The sequence below is a fragment of the Melopsittacus undulatus genome, chromosome 7 (genome assembly GCF_012275295.1).
Source record: "Melopsittacus undulatus isolate bMelUnd1 chromosome 7, bMelUnd1.mat.Z, whole genome shotgun sequence".
Classification (NCBI taxonomy): domain Eukaryota; kingdom Metazoa; phylum Chordata; class Aves; order Psittaciformes; family Psittaculidae; genus Melopsittacus; species Melopsittacus undulatus.
Window position 1 is genome coordinate 49084802 of NC_047533.1, and position 23082 is coordinate 49107883.

General features: G+C 36.8%; 1 protein-coding gene across 2 annotated transcripts in view; it reads left to right on the plus strand.

Moving 5' to 3' along the window:
• GRID2 (glutamate ionotropic receptor delta type subunit 2) overlaps nucleotides 1-23082 on the plus strand; it is a 726277-nt gene that overhangs the window by 565500 nt on the left and 137695 nt on the right. For both annotated transcript variants that reach the window (XM_005148665.3, XM_013128934.3), the window contains 2 exons: nucleotides 6545-6646; nucleotides 22804-23001. In XM_005148665.3, coding sequence (XP_005148722.1) covers nucleotides 6545-6646; nucleotides 22804-23001 — 300 coding nt within the window. The remainder of the gene's footprint in view (nucleotides 1-6544; nucleotides 6647-22803; nucleotides 23002-23082) is intronic.

Consider the following 23082-nt stretch of genomic DNA (forward strand, 5'->3'; position numbering starts at 1 on the left):
TGGGATTTCCAGCTTTTCCTGCACAGCAATCCACACTGAAGTGACTGAATGGCAAAGGTGTGATGTCTGCGTTGGGTCAAAGAACAGGATTTTCCGAGTATTTGACATTAATTGAAATACAGAGTCAGTGGGAAAGAGATCATTATCTGGCTCATTATTATCCTTGTCTGGGTCCTTGGAGTTTTATAAGGATTTCAGGGGATGGGAGTGAAAAAGAATTATGAAAGGTGAAAGCAAGAGAAGCAGGTCTATATAGTAATGCATTTTGTTAAGTCTCATCTCCGTCATAACAAGAGAGACAGGATTTGAGGGGAAGTTTCCTGAGAGGACTGCCTGAGAGAAAAGGATATCCAAGGGCTAAAGAGAAAGGACCCAAAGTGATTTGAAAGATGAGTCAAAGCTGAATGAAGTGAAAAGTGAGGTCCCTTTACCAACACAAACTAAACAAAACGCACACACAAAAAAAAGGTAAGACATGAAAAAGGAATGGGAAACAACCGGGGGAAGATCAAGGGAAAGAAAAGCAAAAAGGAAAGAAAGTATGCTGAAATTACACAGAGAAATGGCAAAAGGCATTGCAATATAGGAAAGAGCAGGATAGCTACAGGTTAGGGAATTGCGGGGAGTATTGAGTTCACAGAGAGGACTAAAGAAGGAAAAAAGGGTGTTTTCTAATGATAAAAGATAAGACACTTAAGAGTAGGAAATAATAGATTAAAACCACCAAATTTCAAATGAAAGGGAAGTAATAGAGAATGTAAGCTAGAGATGAAGAGGGAAAAAAGTGAGGGTCCATTAGAATGACACCACTGCCTTAGGTAGATGGCTCATTATTAGATGTGATGATTTACTATATTTTCCAGAAATCATACCATTAGAGGTTGTCTGGAAGCTTCTAAGCATGAGCTTCATGAGCAGAGCACACAGTGTGAGAACAGCTATGCAGTCTACACTTTTTTCCCTGTACATTTGACATTCGTCAGTGGTCTAAAACATCCAATTATAGCTTCTGGCACCAGTCTGGGTGCATGAGTCCTTGAGAAAGTGTTGAGTCAAAAGCTGGTAGGCAAACAAACAGCAGATTACCAGCAGGTAACTTTCCATTAGCTTCTTTATTTCAATTCAATAAGAAAATGAAATTTGGGCAGTCCCCAAAGCAAAACGCTGTATTAACTGTGTGCAGCATTATTCTGCCATGTGCTTTGGCTTTTAGGAAAGAAATTCTCACTTAGGTCACTTGCACTTGTGTCTATGATCAGTTACTAAAATAAACAGACCACCTTGACTGCTGCAATTATAATCCTTAAGTCACAGAATATAAACCTACACTTTGGTATTCACATTCTTGTAACATAACTTGAAAACAACAGATTGAGTCCAGGAACAGGTCATTGCTTCTAGTCCAGAGACAAATTAAAGCAATAAAACATACTGTACAAAATAATTATCTGAATACACAGAACTCTATAAGGTTTCAACACAGAATGTAGGAGAAATGAGTGCTGCTATACGTTATCCAATTTGTTGAATACAGTATTTTCTATTGATTTTAACAACTTATTACTTGCTGACTGTAATACAGTATTTTCTATTGATTTTAACAACTTACTACTTGCTGACTGTTACCTAGGCTTCAGTGAAGGGAGAAGTGAAGCACAGAAAGCTTTCCTGATAACCAGTTGTCTTACGAAACTGCTGTGAAGAGCATAACTGATCCTTGTTTCCTTAACCAAGCCCAGGAGTACAGAGGCCCTCAATTAACCCCTGTCTGTTAGGATTTTTGTGGGGTTGTTTGACCAACTATTAGGTAATGATTCAGGAGCTAAACTGAAAGGACTCTAACCAGGTGACAAAGTGATTGACTAAGTTTTATGTAACTGACAGTGTTGGAATGAGGCCCAAAAGATACCTTTTCTGGCATTCCCTCTGTGAGATTAATCTGTAGGATTAGTCTCTTGATTTCCCAGTCATTTTTGGGCATATTGTTGGACAATAACTGACAAGAGGCACCAGGAATACTCTGTGCAAAGCTATTTCTGTGATGTCCTGCTTGAATTTTCCTAACCTGTTGTCCTAGCAAATTTTGTAAGTGCTTAATAGACATATAAACAAAAAACCAAAGCCTTTTTCTTTATTATTTTTGTTGCTTATCCCATTTTGAGTCTTCACAGCACACCTGGGAGTTAGAATCTCCTGTCTAAGTAACGTTTCATGACAGCTTCATGGTGTCTTTTCCAATTGTGCAACTTTATTATGCTTTAGAATGGAAACGCGTTTCTTCTGGTGAAGACGTATCTTGGAAAAAGTCAGTTCCTAAAGTATGTCGGATCCGTGTGAAAATGGAGAAGGGAGTTTCTGTAAAAGATATGGGTACTACAGGGAAGGAGGCTGGTATTTCTGTGACTCTCTTATGAACTGCTAATGGAGCAGTTTCTCAACAGTATGCTTTGATGGGCATTTCCACTCAAAATGTTTGGTTAGGCTTTGTGCAGTAAAACCAAGAAAGATGAGTGATAGTGATCCTGGTGTCCTGATCAATTCCAGTTGCAGATATAATGGTGTTTTATCTTTCAGATTTCCTTTGCAGCTTCCCTAAAATGTCTCTTGACTGTTTTGCAGTGTTGCTGTGAGGCAGTCTGAGTTCAGACGTGGTTGCATTGCAGTGCTGGATGAACCGCTTCCTGAACCTTTTCTATATTAATTGAAGTAGCATTCTCTAGTGAGAAGCACTTAAGTAATGCATTCATTATCAATATTCTGGTTTTACTTATTTACTGTGACTGTTCTCAACTGTGATCACACCAAGCCAATGTATTTTTACTGATCAATTGACAGTTTTAATCTGCATTACATTCTGGTAGAAAAGAAGTGAAAGCTGTCACATACTCAGCAGAGTTAACTGATTCATGCTAGGGGAGAAAATCTGACTGTAAGCTCTGTTGTACAGGCATTATAGATTTTGCTGTTCTAAGTTCCTTATAAATCAATGTCTGGAAATTGCAGATAGACATAAAACAGATTTTGCCAATTTTAATATTGGTACGCAAATTGCAGACCTTCCATAATGCATAGTTCATATAGGCAAAACTTTCTAATGAAGACAGGAGGCCAATTTTTGGCTCTGCCGGCAAAACGAGCAAACCCTATTCTAATAATGATGGTGGAAAGGATAACAAGCTGGGAGGTGAGATGATCAGAAAATGATTGTAAATGGGGTATCCAGGGAAGCAGAACATTGACAACCTTTCCACCTTCATTGTTTTATACCTGAATGTGGCAGAGTGAATGCTGTCATCAGAATAAATAAAAGAAGTTGCAATGAAAGTAGAAAGCACTATAACTGACAAAATTCATGTGGTATGAAGATGACAAGTACTGTGCTCAGTAGAGAGTCCCCATCACCCATATTGTTCTACACAAATCTAGCAGAATTCATGTGAGATTCTGTCATTGCCTGATCTATTCTCTCATTTCAACTATCAGAGAGGGAACAAAGGAAAAAGGAAGTAAATGCAGAACTAGCTAGTGTTTTGTAGAAGTGTTATAAGCAAGAGGTAGAGCTCCAGGTGGCTTCATATCACCCCCATCTTGCTGTTTCAGCAATAGTTACGTTTGCTTCTTGCTACAATGACAAGCTTAAATTGTTATCAATAAATGTTGGTTTGTTTTCATCTCATGATAGTAAGCAGCTCCACTCAAAATCAATGTCAACTTTATTAGCAAAGCACTGCACATTTGTCTTTGCCATGGCTGTGCTGTATAAAGGAACAATTGAATTGAAAATTAAATGAACAATAATTGAAAATAAAATGTGCCTTTTTAAAGGAAAATTGGCACTATGCTAAATTTCCAGGAATCAGTTATGTTGGGTTTGTTTCTTTTTTCCTTAAAAACATAGAATGTGTTGAGCTAAAAAATTTGTTATACAAGTATGTACACATTAATGTACATAATTAGAAATGGACTTTAATCTCCAAAAGATACAAAGGCTTTTCAGTAACTTTCTAGGGGGTTAAATTTGGCAAAAGCTGCACTGTTTCTGTAGTAATCATGCTTCCAACACATTTGGATATACTAATTGGATCTATGTTCTAATTAGTTTCTTTCAGTGACTAAGAATGACAGTCGCTGAGTAAATTTAATGTACTTTGTTCTGAACTTAGTGCCATTTTCAGTATTTTTAGTACAGAAAATGCAGACTATCAAGTGATTTCCTTTATTGGATGGCAGTGGTTTATCACAATCAGCATCCAGTGCACATACTTCAAATACATACACTATATTTCCTGCACTATTACCAGTAACAAACTTCAGCAATTTTGTTGTTCAGCTCACAGTGTGGAGGGCTTTGCCCACAGGGGTGATGAGGACATGGAATATGTCAGCAGGTTGTCCATACTGCTGTGAACATCTAGACATACTGTGGAGGTATAGAAGAAGCAGATATGGCTGCTATAAACTAATGTGGGTCTTTGTGAACAAATGGGGACATGAAGTGATGAAAACAGGTAGTGAATGTTTATGTTTTGTTTAGAAATTGCTATTGGAAAGATGAGTAATTGCAAGAGTTGAATATGATGCCATATACTTTAGCTCCTCCTTGTATCCTATTGCTACTTCCAGTGATTTCTGCTGCAGTTCTGAATCCAGTACATCCTTGATTTAATTATTACTTCAGATTAAAGCTAAGCTCAGCATTACCCTTGCTCATTCCCAAAAAATAGTATACCCTTACCTTCAGAGTGGCAAGAATTAGGACAGCTCTGAGCACTTCTGAAAATGTCAGAGAGAAATTATAACACTGGTTTAAGGCCATCTTCTATTGGAAACATAGAATCATTTATGTTGAAAAGAAAACTAAGATCATCAAACTTAACCTTTATCATCACAGAAAGGTTTGGGTTTTTTCCTTTTTGAGGTACCCATTTCTTAAGGAGGAATCTTCAAATAAATGATATTAAAATATTGAAATTAAATACTTTAGAAGTTACTCTAAGATAGCCTGGTGGGTGTAATGAAGAAAACAAGTATTTCATATGGTCCACTTCTTAAATTGTTGTATGTGTGTACTTGCAGTTTGTTCCTTGGTTTTTGTCTCACTTCAAAGGATCTATGAAACACGTATACAAATGCCTTTCCCATGAAGGAATAATAGTGCTTTCTGTACATTTTTGTTCTGTCATGGTCAGGAAAGGTACTGCTGTTCTTTCACAGACCCCTTGAGCTGATTAAGGCACCCTGCAATTTCAGTGATAGTGCATTAATGTACAGTAATGTTTTAGATGTTTTACAGTTTATATTTCTTGCAGGTTAATAAGGTTGAATTATCTGAAAGACTAGTCTTACTAAAGGCCACTGAGCAAAGCAGTAACCTGCTCATGTTAATCTTGTATTAATCTTGGTAAATCTTTTGTGCCTCTAAATATGGACATGAAAACTGCATGAGTTTAAAGGCTTAAGTCAGCTGCCCAAGTCAGAAGATGAGCATCCCTCCATAGATTTCATGCACAGACCACAAAGGAGGTAATTCAGATCAAGTACTGGAACCTGCAGGTGTCTACCTCTGTATAGCAGGTTTACACGGGTAATCAGTTTACATGATGTCATTGAGACCTTGCTCCAAAGTCCAGTCATTTTCATTCTATTAAGTTTTGGTTTTAATACTGGTAATTGTACAGGCCAGATGAATGTGGTAATGAATTACAAAAATGAAACCAGTAGTGTTTGTATATGGTGCTAAAGGATGAGTGGTTGGTTTGTTTGTTTCTCCAAGGAATGCATCTACCATCACGTAAAAATGTAGGCAAGTTATATTTTCAGACAAGCTAAATTACAGGTCAGTGTCAACTAAATTCATATTGAAAGGCAGTTAGTCCTAGAGAGATCTCTGAGAAAAAGCTTCTGTCCACAGAAGTCCAAGAAATACAATAGCACCAGTGCAAAACATCCCATAGCTGAACTCCTTCTTCTACATTATCTGTTGCAGTCCTTTCTCAGTACTGCTATGTGCCTTCCCAATGGTCTTTTCCTCAATCAACTTAAAACGTAATTTTTAACCTGGTTAGAAACCACTGCTGTTTCATTATCAATGAGTAGTATAAGATTTAATTGAAACTAGTGTAATTCCTTTCAACAGAGTTCTGCTAGGAAACATGGACTAAGGAGACAGTGTGCTAAAATTATGGTAGCTATTATTTCTCCAATTAGTGTATTAGTGAAAGGGGAGTATTGTTACAGCCATACTACTTTTAAAATGTTTTTCATTAATATAGAAGTCCTCCCTGAGCTTTTCTAATGCAATACACATACCCCAAACCCCTGGATGCTGTAATCTGCTGCACACTGGTATTTAAAAAAGCACAAACTGATATCCCTAATTGCTTAATTTGCAATTTAAAGATGAATCTGCACAAGCCTGACTTTCTCTCCTCTTGATTCCAGAAGGTGTTCTGTTTATTTAATACATTCCTGCTTAAAGCCACGTAAAAGGAATGACTGGCAAACTTTTATGGGCAATGACAGAATGATTTCTGCTTCCTTTCAGCTTGGCTGCTGGAATCCCATCACTGGTCTGAATGGGTCACTAACAGACAGAAAGTTGGAGAATAACATGCGAGGAGTGGTTCTGCGTGTGGTGACTGTGCTGGTAAGCAGATCCTCATCCTTTGCACTAGCAGGAATGTATTTTCTTCCTCTTATCTTTTTAAGTGCACCCTTTTACGGGGAACTTAATGTTCTAGTGTCTGATTTTACCTTGTTAATACCAAAGCAATGGAGCAATTTCCTCAAAATAAAGTTATCAGTAAAGTTCATTTAAAGTGAATCAAACACATTAAAACCCATTTCTTCCAAAAACACATACTAAATTAGATAACACAATAGCATCAACTGATAAAGGGCAGCTTCAAGTGCCCTTTTAGCTAGAGTTACCTACCTGAAACTCTAAATGATTCATAAGATATAGCTGCCTTCCAATTACCTTGCTAAAGTGAGTGCAGTCTGACACAAATTGCCAGACTCAGAAATATTCAAGGTCAGCTTAGGGTGAGTAGCATTGTACAATAAAACTTCTACATTTCCATCCTAGCTCTTCTTCAGCCAGGCTCTTCCTCTGTGCAAACACCTTGCATTAAGCCACTGCAGCAAAGTTTTAGGTTTAAAACAGAACGTCTACCAGAAAAGGAAGGGAATTTGTGATTTGAGGTCAGTGTATTCCCTGTCATAAATTTTGACTGCTTGAGCAGAAGGAGTGGAAAAAGAAGGGGGTGAGAAGTAAAGAGGGGCCAGAAAAGGGACAGAAAAAGAAATGAATATGAGATGTATAGATCTTTTTGAACCAATGCCCAAACACAAAGTTGAGCAAGGGCTGCAGAACTCTAAAGGTTATATTGAACTGTTTCCATCTCTCTACTATCTACTCATGGTTTTAATTACCAATTTAGTGTTTGAGGGCCTGACTGCCTGCTTATCAAAAACAAGGCACAATTTGTATTGCTGACATTGCATGATGAAGGAAGAGGCTCAGAGAGGGATGGAAAGTGAAATCACCAGAGCGTGTCAGTGACAGAGCAGTTTTTTACTCTTCCAATTATTTTATGGTTCTTTAAAACCTATTACCTGTCAGGGTGTCCAGTCTGTTCTGGCTCCTAGTACACTAGAGAACTTCCTGTGATAACATCTACAGAACGAAGAAAAAACCAACAAAACAAAACAAATCAAACAACCACCAAGTAACATGTGTGAATGCATAGAAAAAGACAAAGCAGTACGGTGAGGGGTTTCTAATTTAATTGCATGTTCACCAAAATAGCATTACAGTGGCTATGGCTGGTATTTGTGTTCTGCCTGATACAGATGTTCATTGAATCAGTATTATGTTGACAAAAATGAGCAGAGGATTTTGGCTAGCAAAATAATTTCAAATTAAAGCCTTGGGGTTTGTTTTTTCGTGGTTTGGGTTGGTTGGTTGGTTGATTGGTTTTTATTATTTCTTATTCTGTCTCTCCCCACTCTATTCCTCTGCTTTCATCCTCAGTTACCTGGGGTTGCCAGAAAGCATTCTTCTTTCAAGTCATTATAGCATGAATATTTAGCAACTTGCAAAAATACAAAAATGTCATTAGTTATGCTGTTAGGATTCTATATTAATAATAAAAGTAGAAAGTGGACATTTAAAGTTTAGCACACAGCACTGGCAGTTCAGTCTTCTCATTGCAGGCCTCGTGTTGTCTCGTGTGAGCACACAAAAACTGTTTGCTTTTGTGATAATTTCCATGCACAACTAGTGAAAAACACAATTCGTCTGAATTTTGTTAAAATATTTGTTGAAATCTGCTAACTTATTTTGCTACCTGGCTCCCATTTTATGTTGGATGTGCACTGAAGGCAATATATGAGAAAGATGCAAATTATTCACATTGGCTTCATAATATAAAACTTCATTCTCTTAAAATTGTAGGGCTTTGCAAGGCTGGTCAGTGCAATCTAGGCAAAACCACGTGTGAACTACACTACAAATCAAGGTTCATTTGATTTTGTTCAGCAAAGATGAGAGGCAAGGATTTTGTAAACTGCATAAAAAAGGAAGCAGATGCTTATTCAAACTTATGAGCTAATAACAATATTTTTCACAAGCCATTCCTTTGACTGATGATACTTTCCCTCAAATGCCAGAAATCAGGAAGATAAAATACCATTTCTACCTCATCCACAAACTGTAATGGCTGAGAGGAAGGCAGGCAGGCATGCAGACAGACACTGACATAAAATCAAGGTACTAACCAAAAGCCAGAGAAGTTGAACATTGCAGATGCCAGGATTGCAAAGTGCTAATTATTTCTAACCCCTTCTAATCTTTGGATATCCACAGATGTTGCTGCCAGTCCTGTGGTGACAGAGATTTAGGGTGCTTATCCTCTAGCAGTTTCTCTTACTGCTCTTAATATGCATAATTAACAGTTATTCATGAGGATATGGTGGCTTCTAAATAGGTTTCATTAGCATATCATTACTTCAAACATATATGTTGCTATAGGATAAATTTAGAAAGCATTTGCTTGTTACTAATTATAGCTTGATTCCCATCTTTATTCACGTAGCTTATTACAATGGTGCAATTATGTTATTTTTCCTGGAACAGAATGAACAAATAGATACAATATTTGAATTTGAGTGGAGTCTTGGCTAGGATGTTGTAACACCTGAAAAGAAGCAAAGCTATAAAAAAAGTACTAATACTTGTTTTATCTGTTTTTAAAATTAGATTTTTAATGTCCCTATTTCTTGTTATTCAATTTATAAAAACTTGTTCCTAGAAATACTTGGTCAATAAAGACACTGACTAGAATTTCATTAAGCCCTGTTCATTTTACAGCTATTATCAAAGGACATCTCCTTCTAATGCCATTAATTTTGCAAAATTAAACTTGCAAGTTTTAGTTTGGACAGATCAACAGAACTCTCAGGTAAATCAAGACCATACTAATAGGAGGAAGTGTTCATCTGATTTCACATCTTCTGGATAGGACAAAACTGGAGATTTATATTTAACCTGTTCATTGAAAATGTGCGACTCTTGCCTTTTATGTAAGTGCAGAAGGGATTTCACCCACCATATTTGCTCTAGGAATGATCTTTATCATACTTCCTTTTCCATCTTTTTCCAAGTTCTTCAATTAAGTCAGTACATTTCTGTTAAAGGTGAAGAATCTATCCTTGAACATGAATGGTTAGTTGTTGTTACTAATTCTGCCAGTTTCTAACAATATGGTCTTGATCTGGGAAAAGAAGGCAGCTTATGTTAAAATTAAATAATTATACCTTTAAATATGAATTGGTTTCCTTTTCATTGAGATTTGAGAAGTTAACATTAATTTGTTAACTTTTTCTGTTAACATTTCAAATCTCTTGTGTCTTTCCAGATATGAACCCTTCTCCTCTTCCAATTTCATTTTGTTATGCCTTCAGGTTGAAAAGGACACATTCTAAAAACTGCAGTAGAATTTGAGAGGATAGCACCTGAGTTATACTGTATTATACTTACTATGAAATGAAACATTCTGCAGTCCAAAAAATGATAAATTATTGTGATTAATTTCTCTAAAGCAGTCCAAAAAGCAAGTGCTGAACAATTCCCATAATCTGCATCTGTCTACTAATTCCTTGCCCTAGATAAATTTAATAATTATGGGCTGCATATCTGCAGGTTTAAAACAAAATCTCTTTGTGAATATGACAGAATATTGTATGTCCCCAGATTGGAAATCTCTGGTTCCATTTGACAGTGAATCCTGGCTCCTCTGAAATTAATTGGAATAGTCTTCTTTGCAAAAATAGGAATAAGAAATAATTCTTTGAGTTTTATTCAAAAGGGAACTATAGTCAGGCTTGTGTGCATGTGATTCAGCATTTTAACTTGACTTGGATCAGTGCCACACTTTCTACACTTCTAGAAAAGTTTTGTCTTCTCATACTTAAATATCAAATGTCTGTCTCAGACTCTTCCCCAGATGAAGTCTAAAATTCGTGTTTGACAAGTTACTTTTAAGTTCAAGTGACTTGCTGGTGAATTTCTGAAATATATTGTGAGTTTCTGAAACACGGCTCGATCAAGGGTCAGCATAATAACCCCAAATGAATTCAGTATCTTGACTGAGCAATGGTCCAAGACCAAATTTAGCTAAATAACCATTTTGTCTATTTCAGCTTATCCTCCTTTTCAGCTGCTCTTTTTTATTGAAAGGGAGCTAGAATACAGCAGATATTATATCATTTTAGTAACAGTGACAATTAATGAATTATTCATATGTATGTTAAGCCATCCGAAATGGGATGAGATTTGGCCTGTTTGACAGTGAATAGGCCAGCAGGTATTCACAAAATCATGTTTCTAAAAAAGCCCCTGTTGTGTGAAAAAGGAAAAAGCTTGAAATTCCATGTTTTAAAGAATTAACACCTTGATTGAAAAGTACAGATCCTTCCCTGAAAGTGCATAAGGTAGAACTTGCTAATAGTGCAAAATATATTTGTGACTTTGCATGAAAATTCAATACAGCTCCCAAACAGGGGGCATTCATTTTCATATCTGGATGTTTCTGCAAATGGAGGCAGGATGAAGGAAAGAAAAATAGTAACAATACTGAATTATGTTTTGCCATACATCCCTATGCACTATTTCTTGAGAGTTATTGCCTGTGTTACTTGTACATACCTTGTAGGTGGACCAGAAACAGTTTGGTGACCCTTGGCTCTGGGTGGGCACTGGGGGACATGGTATAGTCCCCTTTCACTGTGGGACATGGAGAGGGCTGGCAGAAGGGCAGCCAAGCATAGCAAAATAATAAAATAAAGCATTATTTACACTAGGGAATGTGTTACCATATATGGGCTAATTTAATTCTCAATGGTTGGCATTAAATGCATGAGCATTTGTTGCCCAGATTAGGAAAGAAACAAACCTGAAAGCAGACAGTATCTTTAGGGACATGAGCTGGCCAGAGGTCTGCATCTACAGCCTCTTTTTCTATTGAACTTACCACTTGGAGAAGATGAAAAGTAAGATATGAAGCTGAGTCTTGGCTTTGAAAGCTGTCTTTGGGATTTGACTTCCAACACAGGTTTAAACAAAATTTTAAAAGTCCTTTCCAAAAAGCTGAAGTAGCTTTCAAAGTGATAGGAAAAGGAGACATATAAGAAAGACCAAAAAATCCCAGTGTTTAAACATATAGTGAGGAACAAACAGGATAAAAAAAATGGCAGGACAAAACTATTGGTGAATGACTGTAAAATAAAGATCAACTGCAGCAAAGATTACATGTGGGATACCTCAGAAAATACTGAGGTAGTATTTTGTAATAGTGCACAATCAGAATAGTCTGACAGACAATGCCTCTTCTATTTTCTCCCAGTTTTTCGGGCTCACTTTTCTTGTGGTCCTGATGACTTTCCTCACTTTCACAATTGAGTGGTGTGTACTTCTGTGAATAATTCTTCATTCTGTATTGCTTCACTTTCTATGCACCAGTGCCTGCAGGCTTCTAAAGAATAATTCTACTTAAGGCATGTATTATGTTAAATTATATGTTGCTCTGTATTTCAACATTATTGGCTTATTGGACTATAGTGCACCATAGTACATTTCCTGCAGCAGCCGAAGTGTCTTAGGAGGTGGTAAGGTTAAGAGACTTTTCATTACTATCTTCAGTAATTGCAGTATTTGTGGTTTGAGCAAACATGTTTCACTTTTTTACCTGTAAGGGATGAATTCTTCCTTGGCTATTTACACACCAGATGGCTGTTAACACAACAGAGCTGGAATGGCAGGAAAGCTGTGGCTGATGCAGTTTGTTCTGTCCGGATTCTGTCATAAAATCTCTGTATACATTAACTCAGTAATGTTTTTTAATGTACACCATGTGCTGTAGTTAAAATATTTCACAAATACACTAGGTTTTAGAAAATTCTATTGCTAGTTGTAAAGAATGCACAATTTCCTAGGCAGCAAAAAATCCCTGTGTCTTAATTCCTCTTCATTTTTGTTGCTAATACCCATCTTTGTAAGAACGTTGGAAAGAATGGATCTTTTATAGATAAACATATCGAGAAAAATGCTCAGTGAAATGGTGGGAAATTATAGCAACACTGGTAGAGGAGTTAATTTCATTGGTAAATGAACAAAATCATCAGGAGTAATGATGCATGACAGGATTAGGCTCACTATTTACTATTCTACCCTGGCTGTTGACGTGAAAGCTGTCATTCAGTATGAGATACATGTAAGAAGACTGGCTTTCACTCACAGAAGAGTATTGGAACATCTTTGGTATTGGAATATCTTTTCATGGGGCAGATTTTCCCATTTGGAAACCTGAATTAATATTTCAGGACATGATTCTAGACAAGCATTTATTCAAACTGAATTTATGATATTAAAAAAAAACTATTCATTTTTACAGGATTCAAGAGTTTGCTTATTCCTAATGTAAGGAGTACTTTTTGAAATGGCTTGGGATTTATGCTGACAATATGAGTCAGTTTTAGTTCCCTATGTCATATCTTTAAAATTTAAAAAATGGAACTTAATTGCTCTTGGATTGGTCAAAAGCTTTCTCAATTTCAAGGATAAGCAAACTTAATAGTAGCAGCAATTTTTTTTCCCATCACAAGGTACATGTAGCTCTCAGAGCGCCTATTAATCTTTCTAGTGATAGGAACACTTAGGCATTCAGTTTTAAGAAGGTTGTGGAGTCTGCTTTGTCAGAGGTCAGTCCAGAAAGAGTAGATTCATGTTTGTCTTGCTTAGTCTAGGTACTTTCATCCTGAGTCAGAGAAAGGGAGCAGGAGGTTAGAGATTCTTTCTAGCTTGCATTTCCATAAAATCATATCTATTTCTAGGCAAATAAAATATTACTGGAGTAAAGGAATATAGTAATATGTATAGAGAATTACAAACTAAGGAGAGGAGTTTGCAGGAACAGTTTGTATTGACCTAACTCTGCTTGGAAACTATAGTCAGAATTATTTGTAATTAAGGGTTGGTTTTTTTTAATTACAGAGTTTTCAGAAAATGCAATAGTCCTCTTATCCCCCGACTCTATATAATGTGTTTTATACTGCTTCTTAAGTAAAGATTTCGTCATATGAGCATAATGGTTAGAAGCAATTTAATTGTTAAAAAAAAAAAAACACTTTTCTTGCAGTGCTAAGCCTGATTGTTATCTCATGCTCTTCACATAAAGACTCCCATTTCTGAAAGTAAGGAAAGACATCTAGACTTCAGTTGAGCTAGCTATTGTTAGAAAGCAAGGATATACTAGCTCTACAGTGAGCCAACTTTTTCACCACTCTCATTGTAAAAAATTTCTTCCTTATACCTAGTCTGAATCTACATTCTTTTAGTTTAAAACCATTATCCCTTGTCCTATCACAACAGGCCCTACTAAAAAGTTTGTTCTATCATTTCAAAGTGGCAGTATTAAAGCAACAAAACAGATGGGAGTGGAATTTGTGCATTTCTTTCTTCGTGACTAAGTACAATGACCCATAAACAGAAATGGAAGAAAGTAAGGTTCCTAAAGTGCCTCCTGCACTCAGCCATCTGCCCTGCTTCTCTTCTGAGGATTGTCAGCCCTGTTTAGATTTATTCTACTAGGCAGAAAATGGGGACAGGAGCCATTTCAGCTCCCTTGCAACTAATCAGTGTTGATAACTGAGCACCATAATTGGCACAACTGCACCCATCAGGGCAGAGTGTGCCTTGATTAAGTATTCCTTGCTTTGCCAGAGATTTAGTTTTGATATAGCCTCCTCCCCTTAATCTTCCCATTTCATTTTCCTCTGTCCGCAAGCATTTGCATTCGTATTTGGATTTCTTTTGGAAAGCACTGATTTTTTTTTCCTCAGGTGCTACTGTACCATGGTAAAATTTCCTCAAAATATGAATAATTAAAATTACTATTATAACAGAATCTGATATCCCTTGATAGAGGCAGAGCCTGTCTTTCCATTGCTTTCCCCCCATCACACCTGTACACAGGCCAAACTGAAATTGCTACTGACTGGGCACAGGCCACTTTTTATAGCTCTTTTATGTCCCTTTTTGCTACCTAGCTTGTATTAGAACAGATAGGTCATAATCCTTATATTTATTCATACTGGACATTCCTACTTTGATTCTTAGTTTCACATGCTTTAATTTCAGAATCTGCTGGGAAACCCAGTCCCTTTTGCTTTCAGTTAATACTTCCAATCCATTTTTCTAAAGTAGGAGGTGCTATATACTAGATGAGGTGAATGTTGGGGAATTCAAATGTTTTGGGATCTGGCAGGGGCCCCAGTCTGACAGCAAGGTAGGTCAAACACAAAATCTGGTAGGACCAGTCTAACTCACCTATATGTCAAAGGCTACCTCTCAAGGCTCCTTAGCTCTGCTCTTCTCCCTGACCCTTACACATCTGCTCTTTGGGCATGTTTGTGTTCCAGAGTGGTCATATAGCTCACAGAGCACACAGGAAAATTGACTTTTAGCCAGAAAATATTTCTTACTCTGATTGTAATTATCCATACTATGCAAGACAGAAAAGGAGGTGAACTGCCTGGCAGTGCAATGTCATGAAGTACTATGTGGATTGGTTATAAATAGGAGCTCTTGTATGGCGGCTGGAAGAAGTATAGTGCAGCTCCCAGCAGGTTTATATACCCATACTACACTTTTGCTAATTCCAGTATCTGAGCTAGCTATGTTACAGCTAGTGTTCTGCTGTTTAGACGTACTCTGAAGCACTCCAACTGTTTCCAGTCTCAATCCATATTCCTATCCTATAACTATAGTGGTTCAGAAAGAGCTATTAGATGCATGAAGTTATTGTGAATTAAAATCAATACACAAAACCTGATAGCATCTTAATTGACCATTACCATAGATTGCTTTGAAAGAAGCCTTAGTCCCATTGCAGAGCAATTGGAAGTCTTGGGGAGGGAGGCTAACTTCTTTTTTTGTTGTTTCTTCTAAATAGTACTAAACTAAATAGCATAATAAATTCATAAGCCACCATTCCATTCAGAAGAAAAAATATTGTTTAAAGAACTGTAACTAAAAGCACAGACTCATGTCTTGTTGAAGATGACAGTAAAGCTGTCATTTACAAAAGTGAGAGACTAAGCACATGCATAAGGGTAGTGGTAAACAAAAGCCAAATGTAAAATACCTTCCCTTAATATTGTATTCAGCTTCTGGGATATGAACTAGCTTCTTGCCTCAGATAAGGAGACTTTTCTGTTAGTACAACTGACTTTCTAATCAGTATATTTGAAAAGCACAGGATCTGAGAACAGTGTTTTTCGACGCCAATATTGTTACACAGCCCATTGGCACAATAGGATATTGAATGAGAAGAATACCTTAATTATCCAAGATTTTGTAAGTCTGAAACTTTCATCTTTTTTTTAGTGCTATTTAGGGTGGGGATTGTGTTATGTTTTGCAGCAACTTTTATAACCGTTGCTAATGGGAGAGTTTCTGTAATGAGAGAATGAAATGTTTCAATTAAAATTTGGTCATTGATTCTAACATGAAGTAATGTACATTGCTGTTCAATTAAAAATAACAAGCTGTTGTTCTGTTTCCAGCCAAATAAAATCCACAAAACAGTGGTCAATAAAGCACTTGAGGAAAATAAGCATTGGGGGCTACATATTTCACTAAAATATTTTGGGGAAAGAAATGCAAAATAGCTAACAATTAAAAGCAAGGGGTTAATTTTTTTATGAGTCAAGGAAAAAGTAATTATGCCTAGCAACAAGACAATAGCATCCTGTGCTTGAAAATGTTTTGGTTATGGTTTATGAGACAGTGCTCCTTGTTGGTTATAATGGCTCTGCTTGGTTATCCAGCAGCCATTGGAAGGGAATAGAGAGAACCACTAATGAGAGTGAATTTCAGTTTTGGGAGCAGTTTCTTAATATTTGTAGGTGATAGGAGTTTTAAAGTGTCACAGTGAATGTTTATTTCATGCAATCACCAAGTCTCTTGGCAATTGGGCTATGTGAATCACTTAATGTGTCTGTCCACTGTTCCTAGTCAGTGCCAAGCACAGATTGACAGTCTTGCCCACAACTGAGCTTCATTTCTTGCTTCTGTGTTTTAACACTTTCTTTCTACTTTCAGTGGAGAAGGGAGGATTTAATGAATACAGAGTCCCTTTAATGAATGCAGAGTGTCAATATTAAAGTATTATATTCCATTGTGTTCAGAAATTTCTGATGAGTGGACACAGAGGTCATTTTCATATGTTTTGTGAATTCTAATGACCCATATAATTACCTAATTTCAAAACTCTTCCAAACATAGTTGAAACACTTACTGCCATCCATCTGCAATTTTAGAGTCAAGGCCCAACATGTATTGTAAATCCCAGCAGTGATCGATTTCTCTGATCTGAAATGCCAGTAACTTTTTGTTCACTTAATAATTTCTGTATAGCCTCTTGGGTAGGAAGTTTTTCTGACTGTGCTAGGGAAAAAAGAGGATTCAGATACGTCAGAGAATAATCCCAAATGTTCTGTTTTGCTTTTCTATTTATAAAGTATGTCCCAGAATAATTTTTTTAACATTTTTATCATTAAAGCAGGCATTAGACTCATAAATGAGTGCAGCAGAGCAGTGTGCCATGGTTTCATATAGTTTCTAACCTGAAATAAGTCTCAGTTTAAAGTCACAGAATCCACCCTTGTAATTACAGAGAAAATCTGCCCTGTTGCCCATTCAGTGATCTCCTGACGATATGGTGTGCTCATAAAATCGTTAACAGCTGGGCTGAGACCACCACAGGCCACTGAATGCAACATTTTCTTCTCTCACATATTTAGTCAATGATTTGTTGAAGATTTAAACAATGCTTTTCCTGCTCTTTCAAGAGAGTTTTCTGTAATTTGTCCAAAAAGAGAGAATCTATGCAAAAATACCAGAACCTCCAAAACCTGATTTTCATTGAAGAAATAAAAGATGACTATCAAAGCTTGGAATTTAAAGCCACTATTCCAGTTCTTGCTTTCCCTATTGCTTTCCCTCCCTGCCTCCTCTGAGGCCAGAATTTATTGCTTGTATTTATCACCCACCTCTGTAGCACACTTACAAATCAATGTTTCTCTTTGATTGTCTAATTAATTAACATAAGTTAAACTCAGAGTGATTGTTCTTTTCTGCTATTTAGCTGAAGTATTGCTCCCTCTGTTTCCAAAGGTGAAGGTTCTCTCAGCCCAAAACCTTTTCTCTTCTTCCTTATTTTTAACTTTATAAGGTGGTGTAGTAAAGCATATTAAAAGATTACTTCAGATCAGTTACTGCATCCAAATTGTTGAGACATGTCTGCAAATTTCATCAGAGTAAATAAAAGTTCTATTCTTTCATTCTTAGACTCTTGAAATGCTTACAAAACCTGCTGTTACTTCATTTGCATGTGCAGCAGAACCTAAGTCCTAAATAGGCAAAACTCTTAGCCCTTTATCATATTGGAAAAAAGCAAAAAAGAGCAGCATTTATTTATACTAGCCTTGAATCTAGACTGCTCCAAGAACTGTACTATCAACTTCTGATTTCCACTGTTATGTTTAAAATAAAACAAAATTAATTCCCTGCCCTCTACCCTGTGTAAAATCCAAGGTTCAGGAATGGGTTTTAGATGTGTGACATTCCTTTTTGTGCCTATATTGTCCTGTTATCTGTTCTCCCTGGACTAGGGCACATTACAGCTTTTATGCTGGCAAGCAGGCCTTTCAAGAGTAACTTTTCTCTCCCTGGGTCTAGATCTCTTTTTTCAGATCCCACTTTCCTTAGTTTTCATATAATGCTTGCTTTCCACTATTGGTTTTCCTGCTCTTATACTCATGGTTTGTCAGAACACAGCTACAGTTGTAAGTACAAATGTTTGAAAGCACTAAGATAAAATGAAAATGGTCTATAGCTAGAACATTTGTTCCTTGGATTCACTTCTCAGCTGTACAAGTCATGAAATCTGTGCATTTTGGTTCTGCATGTGAAAAAATGATTATAATAATTCTTCTTATTTCAGGGGTAATGTGTTAAATGTGCTCAAATAATATCATGTTGAACATCTGAAAATATATTTGGGTAAGATGTCTGAGCTGCTTAACCATTCCTTTACACCATAAAGGGCACACTCTAGGTACTTCCTTCACTTCTGCTTGTTCAGTCTTCCTCCAGTACTTATCCTTGCTCTAGCGTTTGTCTGGACCTCTGGAAATTACATCAACTCACCTGACCAAGAATGAGTAGATTTGTGATGAATTAATTTAATTAAGGAACCAACCATCAGTAGGGCTGTTGCATGAGAAGGGAGCCAGTTGATCTGGTGGAAAGATGATGTGTGGCTTTTCAGTGTGTAACTTCTTCCTTAAAAAGTTTTATACACCTAGTGATAATTGATAAATTAATGGAGACAAGTGTTTTTGTGAGCTGCTTCTCCAGTGTTCTTGTATTATCACATCATTTTTTCCCAACACTTGCAGTTTTTTGTGCCCTGTTGCTTTAACTTGGGTCTGCCTTTAGGCTTCTTAAGATAAAGGAAGTCAGCTAGTATTTTGAAGCTTCTCTTGCTCAGGGGGCAATCACCTCTTGAACCACACTTTACCCAGTATCTGGGAGAACCTTATCATTCTCTACAGCTACCTGAAAGGAGGTTGTAGCAAGGTGGGGTTGATCTCATCTCCCAAGTAACAAGTGACAGGACAAGAGGTAATGGCCTCAAGCTGCACCAGAGAAGATTTAGACTGGATGTTAGGAAAAATTTCTTCACTGAAAGAGCAATAGGTTATCAGAACAGGGTGCCCAGGGAAGCTGTGCTATCACTGACCCTGAAAGTGTTCAAAAACCATGTAGATGAGGCTCTTGGTGGCATGGTTTAGTAGTGTCTTGGCAGTCCTGGGATAAAGTTTGGACTTAGTCTTAAAGGTCTTTTCCAACCTAGTTGATTCTATGATTCTAATATGAACTTTACCTCCTTGCTACTGATTTTTGTTTTGTTGCAGGTTGTGTGGTGCTTATCTGTCTACCAGGGTTAACCCACAATACTGTGTGAAATCCTTTTGATCCACATCAAGTCTTAAATCTATCCTCTTCTTATCAGGGCAGCACATCTTCAATCCTGAGAAGAAAACAGCCAGTGACAACTGTGCAGTTGTTCTGAGAAGGAGCCCTAATCATGGGCTTAGTAATGCTGCATTCAGTTGACAAGGAAGCACACTGAGGGTAAAGAAGAAGGAAAGTAGCTTCTCTATTAGAAGGATCTCCACTGAGGTTGGATGCAAAGCCATCCCCTAAATACATCTGACAGCTATGGGGCCTAGTGAGGCAGATCATCCATCTAGCATAATCTGGAAGTTAAGGGAGAGCAATCCATTCATTTCCTTTTTTTTCTTCCTTCCTTTCTTCAGTCATGCAGGTTGTGAGTTCTTTGCTTTTCCAGACCTCCCTGACTTTACAGGCTGTAAAGTCTGCTCTTGCCTCACAGAGGCTCATCAGTCCCCTATAGAAGTGCTCCAAAAGTGGAAGAAAAGGAGAAGCTGGAGCAGTGGCCTTCCTTAGGCAGCTTCACTGCATCCAGGAATAATTTAGGTTTGAAGGGACCCTTGGGTGGCATCTGTGTGAAGCAGGGTTAGTGTTAGAGCAGGTTATTCAGGACTGTCCACCTGAGTTTTGAGTATCTGCAAGGATCATGATTGTATGGCTTCTCTGAGCTAGACCTGTTTATATAGTCTTAATTACCACTTGCCTTGGAGAGAAAATGGATTTTCTTGAATTTGTTGGGATAGAATGGAAGCTTCGTCATCCAGGTGAATTTTGCCACCTCCAAATTTATCAGTTAGCTAGGCAGTTTTGACACCTATTTTCTATAAGCTTATGTTTTGTTCTTATTTTTCTGTTCAGTAGGTGAGAAATGTATTGGCTGGGTTGGTTTTGCACATTTTCTTTCTACAAGATCTGCCTTCTTAAGGATGGAGACAATAATTTTTAACGCCAATATTCATGGCACATATATGGCTTTCCATAGGAACTCCCTTAGCACCCTCTTAATGTACAAAAGGACAGCAGGCATAGCTTCAGCCTGCAGCTGAAGGGGGAAAAATTAAAGATAAATGTTTTTGTCCTCTTTCAGCACCTTTTGAGAAATATAAACATTTACAAAAAAAACCCTGCATAGGAATGCATTTGTTTTGTTTGGGTTGGAATATGATTAAATATTTTGCTGCTCCAGGCTTCAACAGAAATTGAGAAGTATTAGTTGGTTTGCATAAAGCTATTTGAGTATTTATATTTCATAAAATGTATAGCATACTGGATGTTGGGGCTCTTTTGGCAAATCTCTCAACAGCAAACAGTATTACACAGCTTTATAAAATACTGAAATTAGTCATGACAAGCTGCATTTTAAACAGTGCTTTAAATCAGTACAATTAGAAATTGCTTTGTAACTAACTGAATAAAAATTCAGTTTATGAACAATTATTTTCTAATAACTTAGAAGTGATACGAATAAATCCTTTCTAATATGAAAATTATCAACTAAAATACCCTTTGTACACACAGATCTTGAGACTTCTGTGCATAGTGTGCTTAGACTGATAAATTACAATTTTCTTCTTTTTTGTGGAAACATTTTTTTCAGTAGTTTTGAGTCTGTATGAGGGGAATCTCTCATCAAAGTGATCAGCAAAGCTCAGCTAACTCTATGCTTTCATTTAGGAGAGGCTTTCATCAATTTAGTCTTAATTTCTTCAATCTAGTTGAAACCCAAGCACTGGAAATCTACTTAAAAAAAAAAAAATCACGTGCACTTGCTGGCCTCCACTTTTATTCCATTTGGCTGATTTTGGATAATTTATAAGAAAGAAATTCTGAGAACTGGGAAATAATAGCTTGAGACAGTCAACCCCTTCTTGCTTTCTTGTTTGTTTGGGTTTTATTTGTTTATTTGGTTTTTGGTTTATTTGTTTTGGGGCTTGGTTTGGATTGGGGATGGTTTGAGGGTTTTTCTCTGGTTTTACTGCAGACAGATAAGAACCTCCTGCCAGTGCACTCTGGTCTCATGTTTGCTTCTTTGGCAGCATCTTCAGCATGTGGCTGTCCTCATGAATGTTAACTTAAGCATTTACAAATGGTGCTTTCTTATTCCGAGAACATCCTGCCTACAGTTCAGTGGTATCTGTTCAGACAGAATGACATCCTACCAAACTAAGAATATTTAGGTACAATTCTTCAGGAGATACAATTAAAGTTTGGGCTACAAATACTACAGGAAAACAAATCTGTTTTCTGTATGCTTGTGGATTATGCAGACTGGGAGAAATTGGTCAGGAAGTGATTTAATGTGCTTGTCATGGCCAAGCCACAATAAATTAGAACTAACTTTTTGCATTACACAGTAGATGTTTCTGATAAACTCATACTAAATTACAGCACCATTTAAAGAATTAAAAAGCAAAAATGTAGTATAGTTTAAAAAAATTGGTGTTACAGTTCCATCATGGTTTTTGGAGGGATTTGATGATTTTGCCCCTACTGGGATAGATCACAGGTGTTCTCAGAGAAAATAAAGAACAAAAATAAGTAAGATCCATCTATGGCAAATATTTTTTTTGTCTTCAGAAACATGATGTCTTTTTGTGTTTCATTAAAAAGCAAAGGAGAATGTCTAGTAATTAAATATTCAATAGAAAGTGTAATGGTGGAGGAGGGAAGACAAAATTAGCCAAAAAGAAATTTCTTTCTGAATATTTTATTAGAAATATTAATTAAAAAGTAATTATTAAAAAGAAATAGCAAAAAATTATTTATTAAAAATTTATTTTAAATACTAATAAAAAAGAAAGAGAAAACAAGGTCTTGGGGAAAAGGAAAAGAGAAGCGTATTGTTCAGAAGTCTTACCAACCAATTCCAACTTTCAGTATCTATTTGTATCCTTTATGATGGTCGTCTTTTGATGAATATTCACCAGCTGTTCTTGTAGACAAATTTAAGTCCCAGAATTGATTCTCCCTAAACTAGAATCAAATGGACGCTGTTTGGATAGAACTGGTTTAAAACAGACATTCTATATTCACATTACAGAATAAGGACAAGAGAAATGCACGTTTCTCTGGTATGGCCTATGTTGCCATTTTTTTCATTCCTGAGAGCATGAATTACTTACTAGTTGTGTTTGCCAGATATAGTGTTTGTCCAGCCAGAGGCACCCACATATGGGATGTAATTTCTTTACTAACAGTTAGCTCCCTTGTTTTCTATTTAGGAAGAGCCCTTTGTCATGGTGTCTGAGAATGTTCTGGGAAAACCGAAGAAGTATCAAGGCTTCTCAATAGACGTGTTGGAAGCCTTGGCTACTTACCTTGGCTTTAAATACGAAATTTACGTTGCACCGGATCACAAGTATGGGAGTCCTCAGGATGATGGGTCATGGAATGGACTGATAGGAGAACTTGTATTTAAGGTAAGGTTATTAATAAGTTACTAAATACGGTCATGTGCTAAAGCTAAATAGTATGTACTGTATTTTTGCACCAGCCAGTAA